This window comes from Falco rusticolus, chromosome 10 (assembly GCF_015220075.1).
Source record: "Falco rusticolus isolate bFalRus1 chromosome 10, bFalRus1.pri, whole genome shotgun sequence".
NCBI classification, from domain to species: domain Eukaryota; kingdom Metazoa; phylum Chordata; class Aves; order Falconiformes; family Falconidae; genus Falco; species Falco rusticolus.
Window position 1 is genome coordinate 8,154,305 of NC_051196.1, and position 18,895 is coordinate 8,173,199.

The 18,895-nt window shown below is 49.0% G+C and overlaps 3 protein-coding genes across 6 annotated transcripts in view; 1 reads left to right on the forward strand and 2 right to left on the reverse strand.

Annotated features, from left to right (window-relative positions):
- DENND2B (DENN domain containing 2B) overlaps nucleotides 1-1,890 on the reverse strand; it is a 176,669-nt gene extending 174,779 nt beyond the window's left edge. For 2 of the 4 annotated variants that reach the window (XM_037402018.1, XM_037402019.1), the window contains exon 1: nucleotides 1,565-1,881. The gene's annotated coding sequence lies outside the window, so the exon portion shown is untranslated. Of the gene's footprint in view, nucleotides 1-1,564 lie in introns of all 4 variants that reach the window. The other 2 variants (XM_037402023.1, XM_037402021.1) reach the window with 2 other exon arrangements.
- A 2,969-nt stretch (nucleotides 1,891-4,859) lies between these two features.
- Nucleotides 4,860-9,538, forward strand: AKIP1 (A-kinase interacting protein 1). The gene is given in 6 exon segments (XM_037402783.1): nucleotides 4,860-4,890; nucleotides 4,893-4,954; nucleotides 5,439-5,516; nucleotides 7,950-8,063; nucleotides 8,378-8,428; nucleotides 9,341-9,538. Coding segments are annotated over 6 exon segments (480 nt in total). The 3' UTR covers nucleotides 9,485-9,538.
- Nucleotides 9,539-9,904: 366 nt separating this feature from the next.
- Nucleotides 9,905-16,165, reverse strand: C10H11orf16 (chromosome 10 C11orf16 homolog). The gene is made up of 4 exons (XM_037402782.1): nucleotides 14,924-16,165; nucleotides 13,481-14,143; nucleotides 12,846-13,033; nucleotides 9,905-11,135 (listed from the first exon to the last, which is right to left on the reverse strand). The coding sequence occupies exons 1-4, from the start codon at nucleotides 15,138-15,140 to the stop codon at nucleotides 10,953-10,955; spliced, it is 1,251 nt and encodes a 416-aa protein (XP_037258679.1). The 5' UTR covers nucleotides 15,141-16,165; the 3' UTR covers nucleotides 9,905-10,952.
- Between the last annotated feature and the right edge of the window lie 2,730 nt (nucleotides 16,166-18,895).

An 18,895-nucleotide genomic window follows, 5' to 3' on the forward strand; every position in this document is an offset into this window, starting at 1 on the left:
GTCCCAGTGAGACCCAGCACCACCCACCCTATCACCCCTTCCCAAGGAGCCCTGCTCATCACTCCTCCATATTCTTAGAGGAAACTGGTTCCACTCCAGAAGCAAGATGGCAGTTCTCTGTCAGCCTAGTTGCTAACACCGTGTAGACTGTAGCTAGCTTCAAAAGGTGCTGACTATATTCTTAGTTAACTTGATAAAGTAACATAATTGCTTAAATGTGTTGCAGTTTTCCTTTAAATAACTGATTTTAAAGCAAGAGGGAAATGAATTGTCAAAGGCACGAATCTTACTCTCACCCATCAACCTGGTAACAGATTTCCACTATGACACCTGCAAAACCTGATCATCAAAATGAAAGTTAAATTTAACGTTCCTAAAACATACATGATTTTCTCAAATCTCACCTTATATGCAAGATACTCCTACCTTTGCTCTGTTAACTTACCCTTCCACTATGCGGAATATTTTCATCTACTGACTGTATATTAATCATGTATAAACAAAACTTTATTAAGTCTTAAAGGCAAATCAACCTCACTTTAATTCATCCTAATCTGCATCATCTCAAATCAAAATACAACTAACAGTTTCATCCTTTGTCTTCCACAAGTTTTGATCACTCCAGGTGGTTTTAACTGCATTATTCAGTATCTGGCTGAAGCTAAAGACTTACTACTCGGAATAAATATTAAAGAAAACCTATTTCCCAAAGTTGATGCAACAGTAAAACATGGGTGTAGGAAACACTACTACTGACATACTCCTTGCAATAATACTATGCATCCGGCTTCATTTAGCTTGACTACTAAAATTCAAAGTACATTTGAGTGATAAAACTGAAGTAAACATAAGAAAGCTTTCTCATATGTAGCTGCTACTCTTTGATTGCAGTGACCCACTGCTCCTTAGTAAAGCAAACGCTTGGTCCCAAGCCAAAAGCAGTACATCTGATTTTTCCCACCAAGTGAACTGCCGAAGCAGCTCCCTTAGCTCTTCAGCTAAATCTGTCTTGGGATCCTAAAGTCTTCCGCCAGAGTCCAGGTGGCTTCTCCGCTCTTTTCAACACGCATGCAAACACTACAGCCGGCTGGATAAGCGATGCGAGTGGGCACTGGAAGGGAAAGTGCCCCGGCTCCCCCTCTCTCCGGATCCGAGCCCCACGCTGGGCGGGCTGGCTCCCCAGCCCGGCTACGGTTCACCCGGTCCCGCCGAGGCGGTCTCGTGGGCTCTGTCCCTCCGGGCCGCCTCTGCCCTCGCCACACACGCCAGAAGAAACGTCCCGAGAGGCACGGCGGTGGCACGGGGCGCACCGCGCCCCCGCTCCGCCCGGCCGCAAGGACCCCCGTTAAGGATCGTGGGGCCGGCCCGCACCGGCGGCTCCGCTACCGCGGGGGTTCCGCTGTGCTGCCGCCGCCGCGCATCCCCAGCCCGGCCCGCTCCCGGGTGGCGGGCGGCTCTCGGGCGAGCCGGAGCACCGTCAATCGTTTCTCCCCCCAGCCCCGCTCCCCTGCCCAGGTCCCCAGAGGCGACCACCAACCCGGCAGCGTGGCTCCCCGGCCCTTACCGAGGCGCGCAGGGATGCGCTCCCGCCGCCGGACGCCTGCAGCCCCCGTCCCGCAGCCCGGGCGGCTGTAGCTTTTTTGGAGAAGCTGGGAAGAGGGAGAGAAAGAAAGGGGGGAGGGAAGGGGGAGGGAAGGGACTGAGATCGAGGGAGACAGAAGTATGCAAAGGCAGGAAGTGGAGACGGCCACGGCCAGTGCGGGAGATTAATGGGAACCAGTCACCCGGCAGCCAACAAAGAAACCTGCTCCCCCAGCGCAGACCGGCCCGGGCTGCAGCCCCGCCGCGGCCGGGCTGCACCGGGTGGCCGAGCCCCCGCTCCCGCCGGCAGCGCTCGGCCCCGGCCCCGGCCCCGCGGAGGGGTGGGCGCCGCCCCCCCCTCCTCCCCGCCACAGCCCCAAACCCGGGTGCTGGCCGGGCGGGAGGGAGCGGGGCAGCCCGCCAGGTCCGGGCAGGACCGGCCGGTCCGCGGGGAGATGCGATGGGCAGAGGAGGAGGAGGGGAGAACTAAGCTCCCCGCGTCCGACAACCCTCCTCCTCCCTCTGCCCCAGAGGGGCGATACCGCTTCTTTTTTATTTAAAAAACTACGAGTGCTGGGCTCCTCGGCGCGGAGTCGCTTGCTGGGAAGGAAGAAAGGAAGGAAGGCGGCGAGCGAGCGGCGTGCTTCCTGCGCCGGGCAGATGGTTTCAATCAGGGCCCGGGGACGGGCGAGCCCCGGGGCGGCGGGGCGCGGGGCCTGCCCGGGGAGCTCGGGTACCGGGGGCTGCGGCACGGTCTGCGCTCCGCTCCGGGGATCTCGGTTCGAAGCCAGCCTGCAGGGACCAGCTACAGGCAGCAGTTGGTAAGACTCTGCTCCTTGGGGAGCAGGGGGCGAGGTGCCCCGCCGGAGCACGCCCCAGCCAGGGTCCCTGCCCACGCCGGGAGTGAAGGTGGCCTCTGCGCTGCACAGACCCCACGCAGGCCACCAACAGCATGGATTGGGTCAGCTCTCTGGCACACCTGTCCATGCGCTTCTGCCAGCTCAACAGATGAGAAACCCGCACAAGACATTTGACATAAAAAACATCAAAAGAGGCAGCATGCTACCTGTTAGCAGAGCCATGAGTATTGCAAAAGACTAAGTCCGCACCTAAACCCTGAAGTGGCATGTAAGCATTTATAAAACAAGCCACTTCGCTATATAGTAACCAAATAACAAGAACAGAAGGAAAATAGAGAATAAACACATGTATTCTGCAACTGGAAATACAAATTCCACACATCTCTTGAACATTAATCACATGCTTACTTTCTTTCCATTGACTGAAATGGAACTAGAATGGTGCTCAGCGTCAGGCAAATGTTCACAGGCTTTCCTGCACCAGGATACTTCTCTGAACCCAGAGCTGAATACTCAGGATAAACTATTCTCGGCTGTCACCACCTCATCAACAAAAAAATATATATTATCTTGAGATATTCTGATCTGTTATCCCACACAACAAGGAAATCTGGCGTAAACGTCCAGCGTTTCACAAATCTCCATTATATTTCAAAAGAGGAAATCAGGAAATAAGGGTAACTCTCATCTGGATTCTGATGTGAACGTGTGTTTCAAAGCAAAAGCTATTTCAGCTGTCAGCCTTCTTGGGACAGATGTATTTACTCAGCTGCAGAAGGAGTACTGTGTCACCGAACATCAAAAAATGGTGGGTGTTTAAATTTCAACACACAAGGAATAATTTACCTCCTGAGCAACAAGCTACTGCTACAAGAACCCAGCAGAAATACAAAATGAACACAATTTTCTTTCCTCATTATGAAAACGACATAGGAGGGCCTTTTCAAGTGTATTTCACAAGCACAGCCAGACAGCAGACCCATCCATCTCTCCAGGAGACCAACAATAACAAGGAAAGATGCTCAAAGATGCTCAACTCCCAATTAAGCAGGAAGCAGTCTGTTCTGGCTGCTTCTCCAGCACATCAAACAAACATCTCCAACATGCTAACATTGCTTTTATCATATTATTTTTCTCCCCCATTTACGTCCCATTCAGTCCCCCAGACCTCAAGCACCCCAGCAACCGCCTAATTTTCCTTTGAGTACAAGAGACATAACTTAAAGTTAAGTTGCATTTGAACATTGAACTGGGGCCTTCAATGTGTTTTAATGAACAAGCAGCCTGTGGAGGGCTTGTTTATTACAGGAGCTGGCTGCTGCTCTGGTTAAGTAACTGGAAGATGATAATGTAAACCAGGAGACGATTACTTTCCTTGTTTGCCCAACAGATTACAGGCAAACAAGAACGAAGGACTTGGAAAAAACCAAGGCCTACTTGTTACTCTTGGCCACACTGCACTTAAAGAAAATTTCTGTGCTTATTTCATCCTTCCTACCATCACCTCAGTGCGAGCAAGGTTAGCAAAGCCACAGAGGGGCTCCAATTCACGGGTTGCCACAGTGGCTTCCCGAGCCCGGTGGGCACCTCGGGGCGGCGGTGGCCACTTCATACACACAGAGGCCTCATAGGCCGACACTGCCCTGTTGCAAATCTTCCTGGGACAGCAGCAGCTCCCAGGGAGCAATGTTGCTCGCTTGGCAAATCACACTTGTAGCAAGCCGAAACGCTTCCCGCTTTCTTTTTACTAACCAAAGCGAGAGGGCTTGCTTTTGGAGGGCAGCTGCAGCGATAGCTAGCAGGCAGTCTGACCTGGCTGCTCACCGGGCACTCCGCCCCCTCACCGCCCAGCCAGCCATCACTACGTGCTTTCGTCATTATTTTTTACCTCACAGTTTTAAAAAAAACGAAAACAAACCTAGGGAATATCGCGCTCCGCCACAGAGACCACGGGACTAAGGCCCCTGGGCCCGCCGGCACCGGCCCGCCCAGCGGGGGCTCGGCACTCTCCTACTGCCGCGGGCTCTTCCCCACCATGACCCGGCGGAGAGGGCCGTGGAACAGTGCCCGGGCGCCTCACGGACCCGCCACCTAGAGCAGCGCCGCCCCGGAAAGCTCGGCGAGAGCCTGTGCGGACCCTCCCCCGCCCGGGGCGGCGGCTTTACCTCAGGGCCGGGCCCGCCCCAGGGGCTAGCAGCGTGAGGGGCGCGCAGCCCCCGCCTCAGCGCGGCACCGGGCTCTGCTGTGGGGCGGGACGGGGGCGGTACTCACGCCCCGAGGGGCGGGGCGAAGCGGGGCGCACCGGGGCGGTGCGGCACCGGCGGAGCGGTGGCGCCCCCTAACGGCAGCGGGGCCGGGGTGTGGGCGGGACCGGGGCGGCGGCGCGTGCGCATCGGGGCGGCGCGCGGCGGCGGCGCGATGGAGGGGGCGCGCGCGGGGCGGACGGCCGGCTGGCGCGCGACGTGCTGGAGCGGGCGCGGCGGAGGCGGCGGCGGCCGGCGGGACGGCTCCCGGCCCTCGGGCCCGGTCAGTGCGGAGGGGCCGGCGGGATGGATCCCGGCCTCGGGCCCGGTCAGTGCGGCGGTGCCGGCGGGATGGATCCCGGCCTCGGGCCCGGTCGGTGCCGGCGGGACGGCTCCCGGGCCCGGCCCCGGTCCGTGCCGCGGGCGGCGACCGGGACGCGGCAGTGAAGCGGCGGCTGCCGCACCGAGCGGGCCCGGGCGGCTGCGGACGGCCCGTGTCCCGCAGCGGCCTAGTGCGCCTGCGGGCCGGCCTGGGCCGTGCCCGGCGCTCGGGACGGTGCGAGCGGGGTCACCCGCGATGCCCGCCCCCTGCCGGGGCCGCGCGCCGTCCCGCAGCCGCCCGGGTCCCGGCGGCCGGCGCGGGGGCGCTGAGCCCCGCAGCGCGGCGGGCTCGGGGGCAGCCCCTGGTGCCGGCCGCCCGGGGCGCGCTGCCCCGAGCAGGGCGGTGCGTTACGGACGGTGCCTTGCGTTGCAGGAGGAAGATTCGGAGCGGCTCAGCGCGGCGTTCGCTTCCATCGTGAACCTGATGAATCAAGCCACGAGGGAGTGCGAGGTGAGGCTGTGCCCCGCAGCGGGGATGCGGGCACTGCCCCTGCCAAACCGCAGTCAGGCTGCGGGTTTGCGCCTTGCTTGGCGAGAGCTGAGCCAGTGAGCCTGCTGTGCCGGCCTCGGTTAAGAGATCTGGGGCATTTGCCGTCGTGTGGTAGGTTGCCTGGTGGGATTCACCAGCATTATCCTGGTACCACCTCAGCCAGTACACGCCTCTGTCAGTATTTTCCATAGATAACATCAATAGACTGGTACAGACTTGAGCAGAGGCTTTCTCCACCTCTTGGTGGAAAGGCAGTATGGTTAGAGATACAGAAATGTCATGACATCACAAATTATGTTGTGCCAGCCACTGCAGGCTTGTCACCAGTCACTGTGGACAGAGTTGTTTCCAGTGCTGCAAGCTAACAACTGTTTCCACCTCTGCCATGGAGCGAGCGGCTTTAGGACAGCGTGACCCTTTGTTTCCATCATGCCGACACCAAGCACGTGTGCTGGCTGATAGACTCGGTGTGTTCTGGGCGGTAGAAGTATGGGGGAGTTTGAATCTCGAGCAAAGAGACTGCTTTGTGCCACATGTTCACTCTTGAGTTTAGCTGACCTCCTCAGCATCATTTAAGCAAGCTAGATTGGGGATGTTGCTACTGGATAAGGAGTGTGGGCTCAGGTCTGAGCAGCGCTGTATCTTTATTTGTGGTAAGTACAAACCAAGAGGTATGGTATACAGATGCACAGCCCCACTGTTTTTGCGTTGGCTCTGGCTGCTAAGTGTCATCACTCTTCTGGGTAGATGGACCATGAGCCCTTCTCTGCCAGCTCGTCCTTGTGAATGCAGCCCTGCAGCCAGACTACTGCATTAAAGTCTCTGAAAACTCCATCACAGTGTACATAATCTATGCCCTTAGGGATCTGTGACCGTAATGCAGCACAGAGCTCATTGTCTGCAGAGTTAATAACAGAGGCTAAGTCTTCAGTTAGATTAAATAGTTGTTCAACACAAACCAGATGATTAGCTCCTAAGAAATCCCTTTATCATTTCAAAGCACTACATACACAGTGATCAGTTAATCCTAAAAAGACTCAAGCAGAATACAGTTTCACCTTACGTAAAACAAAAATGTAATAGTTTATTGAGATTCATCCTGTGCCCTGTTAGGAGTGTTAAGAGTTGGAACAAGCAGTGGATGACTTCCATGTTTATGCATCAGCCCCAACAGTATTGTTTCAGTCATCTTCTGTAGAGAAGACGACTCATAAAAAGAGGGGGGGAGGGGGAAATTCTCAGACCCACAAGTTCTTGGATAAAGTTTACTAAATGCTCAGACCCACAAGTTCTTGGATAAAGTTTACTAAATGCACATAAAAATCCAAATAAACATTGAGGCACTTGAATGCAAACAATTAAAATGGTGATATGAGTTGCTTAGAGTACTAAGGGACCAAAGTTCATGCACATTTCTTATCAAAAGTTTTAATTTCCTTGAGACATCACGTAAAGGAATCTAGCTCACCTGCTGTGATACAGAGACGCTCTGTTATGCAGTAGGTGAGAGTATTTGATGTATCTTGGGACATAGCTCCACAGTAAACCAACCAACCAACCAAACTGTTGATGTGTGCATAACCTCAAGGAATAAAGCACAGTAGTAGATTTGGAAATAAGAATTGCTATTGGTCTTAGTTTTTTTTAAGTTTAGTCTTGACAGTGAAGAGATGAGAAAACTAGAAGTGAAATAAAACGTATTTTGGAACTTTTTGGTCCCTGTGATGGAAACGATAACCCTGGGAGGAGTTCTCTGGTGACAACAGATGGCAGCAGAGCTGCACTCAAGTATTTTCATTTGCAGTGGGGAAGATCCAAGTACCTTTACTGTGGATCCAGGAAAGGGCTGCTGTGGACTTAAATACAATCCTCAAAACCACTGTGCTAGCAGTACCAGCCTTGAAGACACTTTAGCTTCTTTAGCAGCTCATTTTTCAGTATTAACGTGTTCTGCTTTTAGAGCACTGCTCCAGCACGTGCCCTGCAAAACCAGTCTTCACTGGTTGAAAAGCACCTAGCTTGCATATATGTCCTAGTAAGGACCTGTAAATTATGCCTTCTTCCACCAGAGCTTTTCTTGAAGACCCTGATCAGGTGGATTTTTCCAGAGTATTCCTTCTGATATTTCATGAATTCACTTCTGAGGTGTCAGAGAGTCCCTATGTATTGTGTCAGGAGACAGGCATCTAAAATCAGGGCTGACAGTTTTGTACCTGAAGGCAGGTGTCATGTGGACATTCACGCGTTGTTTTCATCCTCAAATGAGAACAAAACAGCCAGTTAATACAGAAGGTCAGTAGCTGCACAGTACCACTTTTAATTGTAAATCTGCGGTAGTTGTAAGCATGGCTTTGATGCTTCTTCACATAAAATGCTCTTTCTGTTGTTGTCCAGAAATACTATAGCTTCATGGCAGCCTGTAGATGCAAAGAGCATGAAATCAAACACATCTGCAGATACCATGGCAGGCAAGCAGGGGAGAGAGAGCTGGAGTCCTCCGAAGAAGAGGTGAGTAGGTGGTTTTGATTATAGGTTATTCCATCCCTTGCCATGGGACAATTGTTATCCATCTAGTGTTTGTGACACTTGCTTACACTTATGTACGTGGTTTGACATCATGGGCACATGAACACGTGGACTGATTTGAGCCTTCTGTTCAGGGGGGAGAGGTGCAGGGAGGCAGAGTGACTTCTGGTGGCACTACCAGTGCCATTTCAGTCCTTTCGTGGAGGGGAAGGTTTCATGGATGTAAAGCATCCCCTCTCAGGGGCTGAGTGTGCCTTTTGTGTTGTATCATTAGAAAACGATCTTTTTCTTTCCAGGGTCCTGAAGCCTCTGTAGCACCCAGTCAAGCTCGAACTTGCCAGCGACATGTAAGTTTATAGAATACTTTGTTTTTAAATTGAGGTATAGCATTTCTTTATCATTTTGCATCAAGCCAGTTAAAATCTGTGATCAGGTGTGGAGACCTTGTGATGGCACAGAAGATTACCCAGTGGTGCATTCACAATCCTAATGTATGTATAAGCTGGGCAGCAGAACGGGCATACAGAGACTTGCACAGTTAACTATAAACCAGATTGTGGCATTCTGACACATAACCAGTGAAGAGTCTACTCTACATTTTGAACTGGTAGAGAATGTCAGGCACTGTGATTAATCTTCAGGCTCTTATGAATTGCACCAGCAAGAGTAATCCACCAGTTCTCCAGTCTCGCCTCGTTTGCGCTCCTGCCACACTCCCTGTGCTGAGGAAAGGCATGCAGCAAGGCACACAGCAGTTGCTTAGCCAGTTATGCTTGGCCCTCATACAGTCTGTCTGAAGACTCCTGTTCCTCAAGCAGAAGAAAACTTTGTTTTTCAAAGCTTAACACCTCACCAAATCAATTTCAGGAACTTCTAAGCCACAAAAGATGAGAAACGTGGAATCTGTACCGCAGTACAAATTGGTGGGAGCAGCCTTGTCCTACGGTTGCTTTCCAGGTGTACCTTCAAAACCATTTAGGTTGGTAAATTTCAGTTTCGTGAGGCAAAGATTACAGCATGCTGATTAATTACATTGATTGACATGCTAGACAAAATACTTTATGGCACTTGCTAATTTTTGTATTGACAGAAACATTTTACAGTTTTGTCTATGCTGCTTGTATATTTTGAAAAATCTTAGTATGTTTATATAGCAGCCTGAAATGTAATTTTCCTACCCAAATTCATTTTTTTTTGTGGGAAATTTAATGTAACTAAACAGTAATAAAATTTATTTCCCCTCATTACCACCACCAAAGAGCAGACAAGCTTCTGAAGACATCTACATTGAAGTTTCTCCTGGCACCTATTCTGTCACAGCGACCTCAGAGGACATGGCGCAGCAAACCCACGTGGTGGATGTCAATGCAGGACAAAGCATTGATTTAACTTTTGTTCTATGATGTTTGCTGTTTCAATCACAGGAATAAAACACAAGGCTGTTTTAATGCATGTAATGAACTATGTATATCTTTTTATTGGTAGCACTTTAATCGTATCCTCCTCTTTGGGACTCCATTTTTATGGCCTGTATATTTGTTTTCTACTTAATGCAACTGTATGCAGCCCACTTTGTACACTGATTTTTATAAATATTTGTACATTGTGTGCCTTAAATCCAGTTATGTGACTGTGTAATTCCAGGTTCTTATGCTTTAAACAACTAAAGGTACAATCAGTGGAATAAAATACATAATTCAGTCTTTGTGATGACAGCTTTTTTATATTATCCTCAGACAAAATGTCCATGTCACATTTCTTGACCAGAGGAGAGCATGATCCATGCGGTATGAATACGGATGTAACGTTAGCTTCTGTGAGCTGACACTGATTGTAGAGCAGCTGATTCAATGCATCTTTCCTATCAATGCCTTTTATTATTCTGATAAATAAAATCCAAATGAAATTTGGCTGTCTAGGACCACAACTGCAAAGGTGCTTGAGTCTGTGCCAGATGTTCAGTACAGGCACAGAAGCTATTGACACTTCAGGTCCTGTCTCTTTGCAGGCTCTTACCTAGGCTAAACCACCAGTTAGCTGCCGTTTCCAGTAGGCAGTAGGGTACCCTGAATTGTCTCCTGTTTCCTGCAGGGAAAAAGTACTGCTTTTCAGAGCAACTGCATGTGGCAGCTTACAGCCAAATTCTTAAGCTTTAAACATGAGTAGTCCCACTAACGAGACTGGCTGGATGCTTAACTCTCACAGGATCAGATTCTACAGTTAGAATTAGTGATGTGACCTATATATATATATCTAATTTTTTTTGTAGCTGATGGCATTAAGGTTTTGGTTATTTTTCATGGGACTATATAATTCAGTGACTTGAATGCTGGATCTCTAAGCGTTTTGTTGTTTATATCTACAGTAGCAGGTCCTTTACCCTCTGGCTACTTTATCTTCTGCTTTAATCCTGAAAAAAAATATTTTCAGCTGTCAGCTTATATTGTGTCTACATACCTTCTGGCTTTCTACAAAAAGAAATCGCTACGCTGAATTTCTCTGGCTGACGGGAGAGAACTGTAGATAAACTGGAGGTTTATTGGACCCTTGCTGTGCTTCCGTTCAGGCTTTTAGTGCTCATACTAGTTTACCTGATTGTTCCAGAATTGTAAAGTCAAGTCCAAATAATTAGGAATTTAATATAACAACTCGGAGTAAAGAATGGGGATGCTGAAATTCAGTGTGGGTGGAAATAAAGAGTTTCTCAGTTATTAAAATCATATAGTTATCCATAAAGATATTCTACAGAGATAGTATCTAAATCGGAACTTGGTTTGCTTAATAAATCTAACACTGGAATAGTATAAGCAGTTTACCTTAAGTTTCAGCTCCTGAACTTCATCAGTTGTACAGTTCTTGAATTCTGGTTGATCATGTCTCTTTTGCTTTGTTACAAGTGAGCTCTTCACTCTTTTTTTCTGTCTGTCCTCTTCTGACATGGTCTGTATCATCAAGTTTGTCATCTGCTATGCAAGTCACTTTACGTTTATCATCTGTCTCTGTTTTCTTTCTTGCTGTTCTGTATCTTTGTTTTTCTGATGCTGCAAAACTTTCCTTGAGGACAGAAAACAAATCCCTTGGAAGTCTAGTCTTAAAAAAGCATCAGTGTCTTTGTAACTGCTGCTTTCCTGTCGGTAAGATAGGTACCTCTACCTCACATAGCTTTAATAATGGTATCATTTCTGTGCTAGTACAAAGTTTACTGCTGAAACACGGAAGCGTACAAGACCAAAGGGTTTTCAGAAGCTGTTAGGCTTTGATCAAACACTTTGCTCCTTTAGAAGTTCGGAGGATTTTTGCTGATGACAGTGGGAGGACGTGAGCCCCACAGAAAGCGCCTCTGGGAAGCCTGCTCTCTAACTTCACTTGTTTGTTGCAAGTTACTTATGATGCAGTCTGTATTGTGTGATAAAACTGCTTCAGCTGTCTCAAGGAGTAGCAACGTATCTTCTGCATTTACAAAAAAACAAGGGCTATTTTACAGAATAAAAGTATGTCATTATACTCGGTATTACCACATTGCGTCCACTGCTGTGATTCATGCTGCCCAGATTGGGGCTGCAATGAAACCACTGTGGTTGCTTTTCAGTTTTACCAAAAGGCAAAGCATGTCACTTCAGTGCACAGCTGTGACACTTGCTAACATAGAGCATATCTGCCTGGGGCTCCATGCTGGCCTAAAAATTCCTAGGAAAACTATTAAAGATGTGTGATTGTGATTATGATAGGAACGATACAGTTAATAAGCTGGTAGGCATTTGCTTAAAATTAATGGATATAGTGAGAATGCAAGGTATATTCCAGTATATTCTCTGTTTGCTCAGACACATAATGAACAGATTAATCTTTGCTTAAAGAAAACCACACAAGTTTAGCATGTTCAAAGTCTTACTCTGCAGTCAGCTCACAGCAGCAAGAGCAGAAAGGTACAGAGGAGCTAATGTTTGATTTCTGATATACAATTTATTAATTGTCCCCCTGATGCTCTAGTGTAGAGCAGTGTTTATGTTCATTCTGCCATTCTCCTTCCCCTTCCTCCTGCAAGCTTTTTTCTTCCACTTTCCTGTGCTTGCTTTGTTGGCATTCATGTTCCGATTCCCGCACACACCCCCGGCCAAGTTTTTGTAAAGCAGGAGGGGACCATGGCCAACAGAAACCAGGCCTGACATTCAGGGTGTTGTCCTTGTTCCCGGCTGTGACACAGGCTTCAGGGTAGGGATCTGCTGCTGAAACTGCTTGCGTCTTGTGAAGGACTAAGAGAAGATATTCAGTAACGACCGTTTACTAACAAATCTGCTTCTGTCGTTTAGGTCATGACTGTCAGACTGGCAGAGCCCAGCACCTTTCCAGACCGAATCTTTTATTGTCTGTTAATGCAGCTGACAGTCACATCTGTCCATTTCCAGGGCCACCCATGTAGGTCCCTACTTCCATAGGGCTTCAATGGGTTGATGTCAATGGGCATTCAGCAGGTTTTTGAATTGAAACCTGCATTATTGAATGCTCACACGGTTACTGGCATAACCTTTTCCATTTTACCACGTAGCTTCAGCAGTTCCTTAGGGTTTGGGGGATTTTTGTTTTGTTTTAATTAACGGAGAATTTTCCTGCCCATCACAAAACTGGTGGACGGCCTTAGCAAGAACTTAAGTTAGAAACCGTGTATTTTTTTAGCCAACTTCCAGACCATTAACAAGAATATTTCTTCCATTCAAACAAAACTGTAAGCTTACGTAAATACAGTATTAATACAGATTACCTTACCCCCAATGACAGCTTGAAATCTCGGTCTCTTAAGATTTCTTTCATTGTGAGTTGCCCTCTGGGAGACTGCTGGATGGTTTCAAACATTTCATTCTGATTAGTCGAGGCAACACGGGACACATCCCCAGCAGAGATGGCTTTGGATTCCAGCTTGCCCTTTGTATGTGTGCTGCTGAGTCTGCCCAGTCCTGGGGATGGGTAAAATAGTATCGAAGAGTGAAACCAGAACTGAAATGGAGAAACATTCATTTCAGAAGAAAGGAAAATACACTTTGAGCCTTTCAGGTTATATTCTGCATGAACTAGCTATGAATGTTAATTAAGATGTTAGCATCATAAAAACCATGGAAAGATGATGGGGAACAAACTCAGAGAGGGGTATCTATGCTTCCAAATGAAATTCATTGTTCTGGCAGTTTTCCATTGGATGAGCTGCCAAAAGAGCTAGCGTGCAAGATGAGGCAGCAGAAACATCAGGGGGAGGGAAGTATTGTATCAGAGGCTGATAGGCAAATTTATAGTATTTATGCCAATAAACTACAGGTGAAGTGACTGCCCAGATGAAGGGGGGCCCAGAACACATTTGGTTTTTTCCCCTCTGGCTGCTGCTTCCCTGTGGGGGTGTTAAAAGGTACCTGAATTACTGGGACGGGACTTGTGTTGGCTTCTTTTCCAGCATTTCCACTCAGGTCTTGCAGAATCCTTTAGCTTAGGCTTCTCAAGACAGCTGGAGCCAGTGTCAACAGCATTATCCACCACGGTACTCTTGGTGGGGAATGGCTCCGGGGCCTCCACCGGATCAGAAGAGGAGGAAGATGCTGTCACAGCTGCTGCTGCTTCTTGCTTTGGGCCTTTCAGTTCTAGAAGGCATGGAGAGGAACCACTGCTGGACCCTGCCTCTTCAGCTTTGCTCTGAAAGACCAGAGACCTGGATGGAAGAGGCCACCAGGCATCAATGCGGGGATGGCAGCAGCAGATACACCTGACGTATGCTGATGAACAGCATCCACCATCACAGCGACAGTGGAAGCGTGGCCAGCAGGGTGAGCAGAGCAAGCAGTGCCCAGCAGGGCTGTGTATAGCACTAACTGGAATCAGGGCTGGTTTAGGACTGCAGGAGTAAACACAGCTGTTAGTGTCTGGGCTTTCTCTGGGCTTCATCCTGCTGGTGAGGGGCATATGGATCATCTCTACAATCCTCTCCCACAGGCCAGGAGGGATCCACAGAGCCACACCTCGCGGGAGTTTCACTTTCTTCTCATTCCAGAACTGGACCATAATTTCTTCATCTTCGGAGGCTGTCGAGGGAAAAGGTACACACAGCCGTAAGCGGCTGGCCTGCCGGGCAGCGCGCACACGGACCAGGCTTCGCAGCTTTATGCACTTTCTGTGCCTGTGAAGTGGCAGGCTCAGCCCTCACCCCTCTCCGTAACCCCCCAATATAACGGCAGGGAGGGAGGAGCGGGCAGCTAGGGCAGCGGCAGCAGGACAACGGGCCCGGCAGCACCTTTCCTCCCAGTCTGTCATCAGATGAACAAAAAAAGATTGACTGAGCAACTTACAGTGTTACTGCCAAAGTTAGCAGCAATGATCTGAAAATAGTATTTTGGCAAGTCAGCGGAGCCTCGCCGTCAGACATGGGAAAAATGAATGAGCTGTTGAAATCTCCTACACCTGTCTGGGTGATACAGTCACCCCCCGATGTACCATTCGGTGCAACTGTGAGCATTCGAGCATGGATGGGGCTTCCTGAGAGCTGTCTCACTTGTATCCCTCAGGAAAAGGCCACTGTCCTTCACACAGCAGACACAGCCTTGTCCAAGCAGGTGGGAAACAGGATGGACATGGACAATGACATTTTTATAGGACACAAGTTCCTTAGGGTCAGACAGGGGAGGTTACACACAGATATCCACCAGCATGTCCCACCAGCTCCTGCAAGCTTTAAGGAGCACTACGCTGTACCCTGGGCAGGGGTGTTTCTCTGGCAGTAACACTGCGGCCATAGCTTATCCCAACAGTCTCACCCACATTCCAGAGAAAAGCAACGTAGAAGAGGGCAGCAGCATCTTTCTTACCTCGTAAGGGGTCCCGTGTCTCAATGCCTGTGAGGACGGTTCCTGGGCCGTACCTGGCCATGTTTGGCTCCCAGGGTGCCAGCACTTTGTCTCCAGGGAGTAAGGAGTGCTTCATCCCGTTCACATATTCCAGGATGTCATCCTTAGCTGTTTTTTGCACACACACTGGATGCCTTCCACGTGACACAAGCGGTTTGGCAAACTCTACCAGGAACATGCCTCTTTCACTCTGTTACCAGAAACAAAACGGCTCCTCTGAAAAGCTGTCCATGATGTGTCAGGTCACGTAACCTTCACCAGGAGGCCACCCTGGGGCTACGTGGCTGGGTCGAAACAAGCCTGAACAGTTACCAAGCAGTGTGTGGGGTCAGTCTGGCATTGAGACAGCCAGAAAAACATCCGTGAGGCTCACCAGAAAGCAGACTGAGTGAAGCATACGTACAGATTTCACTGCCATCAGGACCTGGATTTTCTTCCCCCAAGAGAAAAAGCTATAGATGGAGCACAACTGGCTTTCCCAAACCACGCTGCATGCACCAGGGAACCAGGGACACCGCAGCCGCTCAGACCTGCGGTTCAGTCGTGCCCAAGTCCTTCCTCCCTGCAGACAACATTCACGCTGCTTCTCGGAGGGGCTGTTGGGAATTTTTATTTTCTTTTAAATTAAGGCCTGTCAAGAGGCTCTCCATCAACAATGAAGCGAGGTACTTCCCTGTGCTTGAGAAAGAACAGGCCCTTCTTTCTGTGAGGTTTGAAGTGCTAACAAACTACTAAATTAAAGCTTTCACTAACATTTCTGAAAAGACGCCGAGCTGTCGGTCCGTAGCCGACTCAAGCTGGCAGTGTGTACATAACATTCTCCCGTGCCGCTGAAGGTGATGTGTCCACACACAACAGCAGCTGGCACGCTGCCCACAGCAGCATTCGCGCCGCCCGAGCCCAGCTCAGCACCCAGCACCAGCAGAAGCAGAGGGGCTGCTCTCGTGGGGTGCACAGCACCACGGCTCCCACCAGGGACTGGGAGCGTGGGGAGCATCCGTCCTCCGCATGAGGTGAGGATCCCCGGAACACACGTACTCACTCCTAGAAAGGGGCTCAGTGAAGGAGGCTGGGCAGAGCAAGGATCTGATCATCCCGTTGCTGGTGCCTGGGGCTGTGCCACACGCGGCAGCTTTATGAATCGACATAACCATGAGCTGTCCGGGCAATCTCTTCTCTAACTCATGCACCAGCCAAAATGAGAACGGCTAACTAAGCTCAGGTGGTGCATGTGGGCTGCTGGGGGGGGGCAGACACCCTCCTGCACATACCCACGACCGCTGCACAGCAACTGTCACTCACCTCTAGCTCCTCTTTTACTGTACCGTGGTAGTAAAATCCATCTTGTTCCCCTCTCGCCAGCACAGGGGTGTTGCTGTCTAAGCCCACAGGTCTCCATGATGCACTCAGCCTCTTCCACGCTGGGCCAAGGGAGGGAAGGCAGTGGCTAGTCCACCGGCACCTTGAAAAGAAAATGGGTCAGCACTGGGAGAAACAGCTTCTGTAGGTCAGGGGGGGAAAAAAAAAATCTTGTAAGATTTAAGAAATGGATCACTCTACCTCATTTTGTAGCACTCCCACAGACCAAAGCATGTGGGAAGAAACGGAAAATTTGCTTGTGCTGGGACAATTCCTTGCTCTTGGGGGTGGCGGTGGTGGTGTTAAAAATAAATTTAAAAATCAATGCCTGTTTTTACCTAGATTTCTTTTGTTTGGGGTTTAGAGGGAGTGAGCCAGCAGCATGCTGGAATCCTGGGCCAGCATTATCTGCACTGTTCACCTGGGCAGAAAAACCAGCCCCTTTGCTGTTTACCTGGCAAGCCATAGGATCCATCGCCAGCACAGAGCACAGCGCAGGTGTGCAGAAGAGCGCTGTAGCTGATGGTTTACATTGGGGGATTCAGGGAACAACAGAAAAGTAGAGAAGTAAACAACGAAGCTTCTGGTTGATGACAGGTTCGAGTTCAAAACAGGAAAAATAATCCCCTGTCACGAAGCATTAGAAACATTTCACAGAAGACAACTGCTAACGCAAGATGCTTTTATTTATGCAAATAATATTAAAGGAATGTTTCTTGGACAGGAGCTTTGCTTTTCATAATCTCCAGGATAGCAAATCACTTTAGTTAGTATCATCTAAAAAGCTGCCAGTGCAGGGGAGGGGAAAGCTCAAATGATGTTCAAGCTGTTCATTTATTAATCTGACACACCAGCCTCTTTTATCCCATAGATATCATCAAAAAGAACAAGTCACAGATTCAAACAAGAACTTGATTTTACCTCTGGGGGCTGAGGGGCTCAGCAATCCAGGCGGGATGCACCACAAAGGAGCTCCTGCAGCAGGGGTTGGCAGTCAGTACGAGGCTGGAGCACGAGAACTTGTCTGGAGCTGGCACGGCACTGCAATATCGGTGACCCCTCGGCAGGAACCCTTCCCAACCAGCCATTCCTGCAACCACAGCTACCTGCAGGACTCAGTCACTGTTGGCAGAAAAGAGATGATTTACTGGCATTTTCCAACACAAGTGAATGCTTTCCAGTGTACCACAAGAACTAAGGAACTTTAATTGTTTATTTTTACTTAAAAAGAATTAATTCAAAATATCCAGGCTGGCATTTGTCAAATGAACCCATATCACTGACTTCAATGACCTTCAGTCACTCGAATCCTGACCTGGCAGAGGGACAGAAACACCCAAGAAAGCTAGAAACGCTGTGAGAATCCCCAGGAAAGCAACACCTTTCACCTCCCTCCAACTTTTGTCGCCCTGTGTGATATCCAGCGCTTTTCTTAGACCTGCTCTCTCCTTTCAAGCCCTCTTGCACAGTTCCTGCCAAACCTTCCCCATTCTACAAGCTGAGACAGAAACCACAGCTGGAGCTGACGGGCTGAGTCAACGTGACAGTTTTTGAACATGATGTTACAGTTACCTGTTACTAGTCTTACTTATAATGATGAAGTAATAGGAAATATTTTAATCTTTCAGCTGTCCTGTCATATTCTATAATGGCAGGATTATGGCTTGCCATAAGAAAGAATGAGATGCTCAGATTTGACAAGCACTACCTATTCAGAGGCTGTCATGGTAAGACTGATGATGCAATGCTATCTCTGGTGATCTGACAAGATGTAGTAGACAAACTTCCATTTCTTTTTCTTTTTTAAATATTGCTTTGAAATGTTCAGCATGCTATGGGTAAAACTTGCATGGAAATTCAACAATACATACATTTTAAGTGCCTAATTCACTTCACAAAATACAATTCAAGCACCTGTGTTTGAATGTTATGTCTCTTACCCAAGAGATATGATCTGGGAGACCTTGTTACAGGGACTCGCAGATACACAATTTCAGAAAACCAGCACACCAAACCTGGCAAGAAGAGTGACTTAACTGCTGCAGGACACGTCTAAGTCAGCAAACCAACACAATACAGACCCTTGTTTCACAGCTACACAAACTCCCCTATTATAAACCAAAACAACATGGAATCAGTAATACTTTGCAAAGAAATGCAACTATGAATTCTACTTTAAAGCACATTTTAAACCCATACAGTGCTGTTACTGCTGCAAGCCAGGTCCCCTGTTTCTGTATAAAACAGGGCGATGACAAAGGCAATTGTGCAACATCCCAGCAGATTTTTTTCCGGGTAACTTGACACAGCAGCCTTTCAAACTTACCAGCTATTGATAACGCTACATCTGGTCAATTTGGATTTAGTCCTGATGCAGAACCCTCGCCTTTCTGCCTGCCTGACGCAGGAAACCATTTGCTGCCAGTGTTTCCTAGTTGCTACGGAGGTTGCCACAGTTGTTACCTACCAGGATCAGGCACCCTGACCTTCCCAGTTAAAACCAGTGGAACGTGAGTACAGGGAGGACCATTTGCCTGTCACACATCTGCTCCATTTTCAGCTCCCCGTTGATGC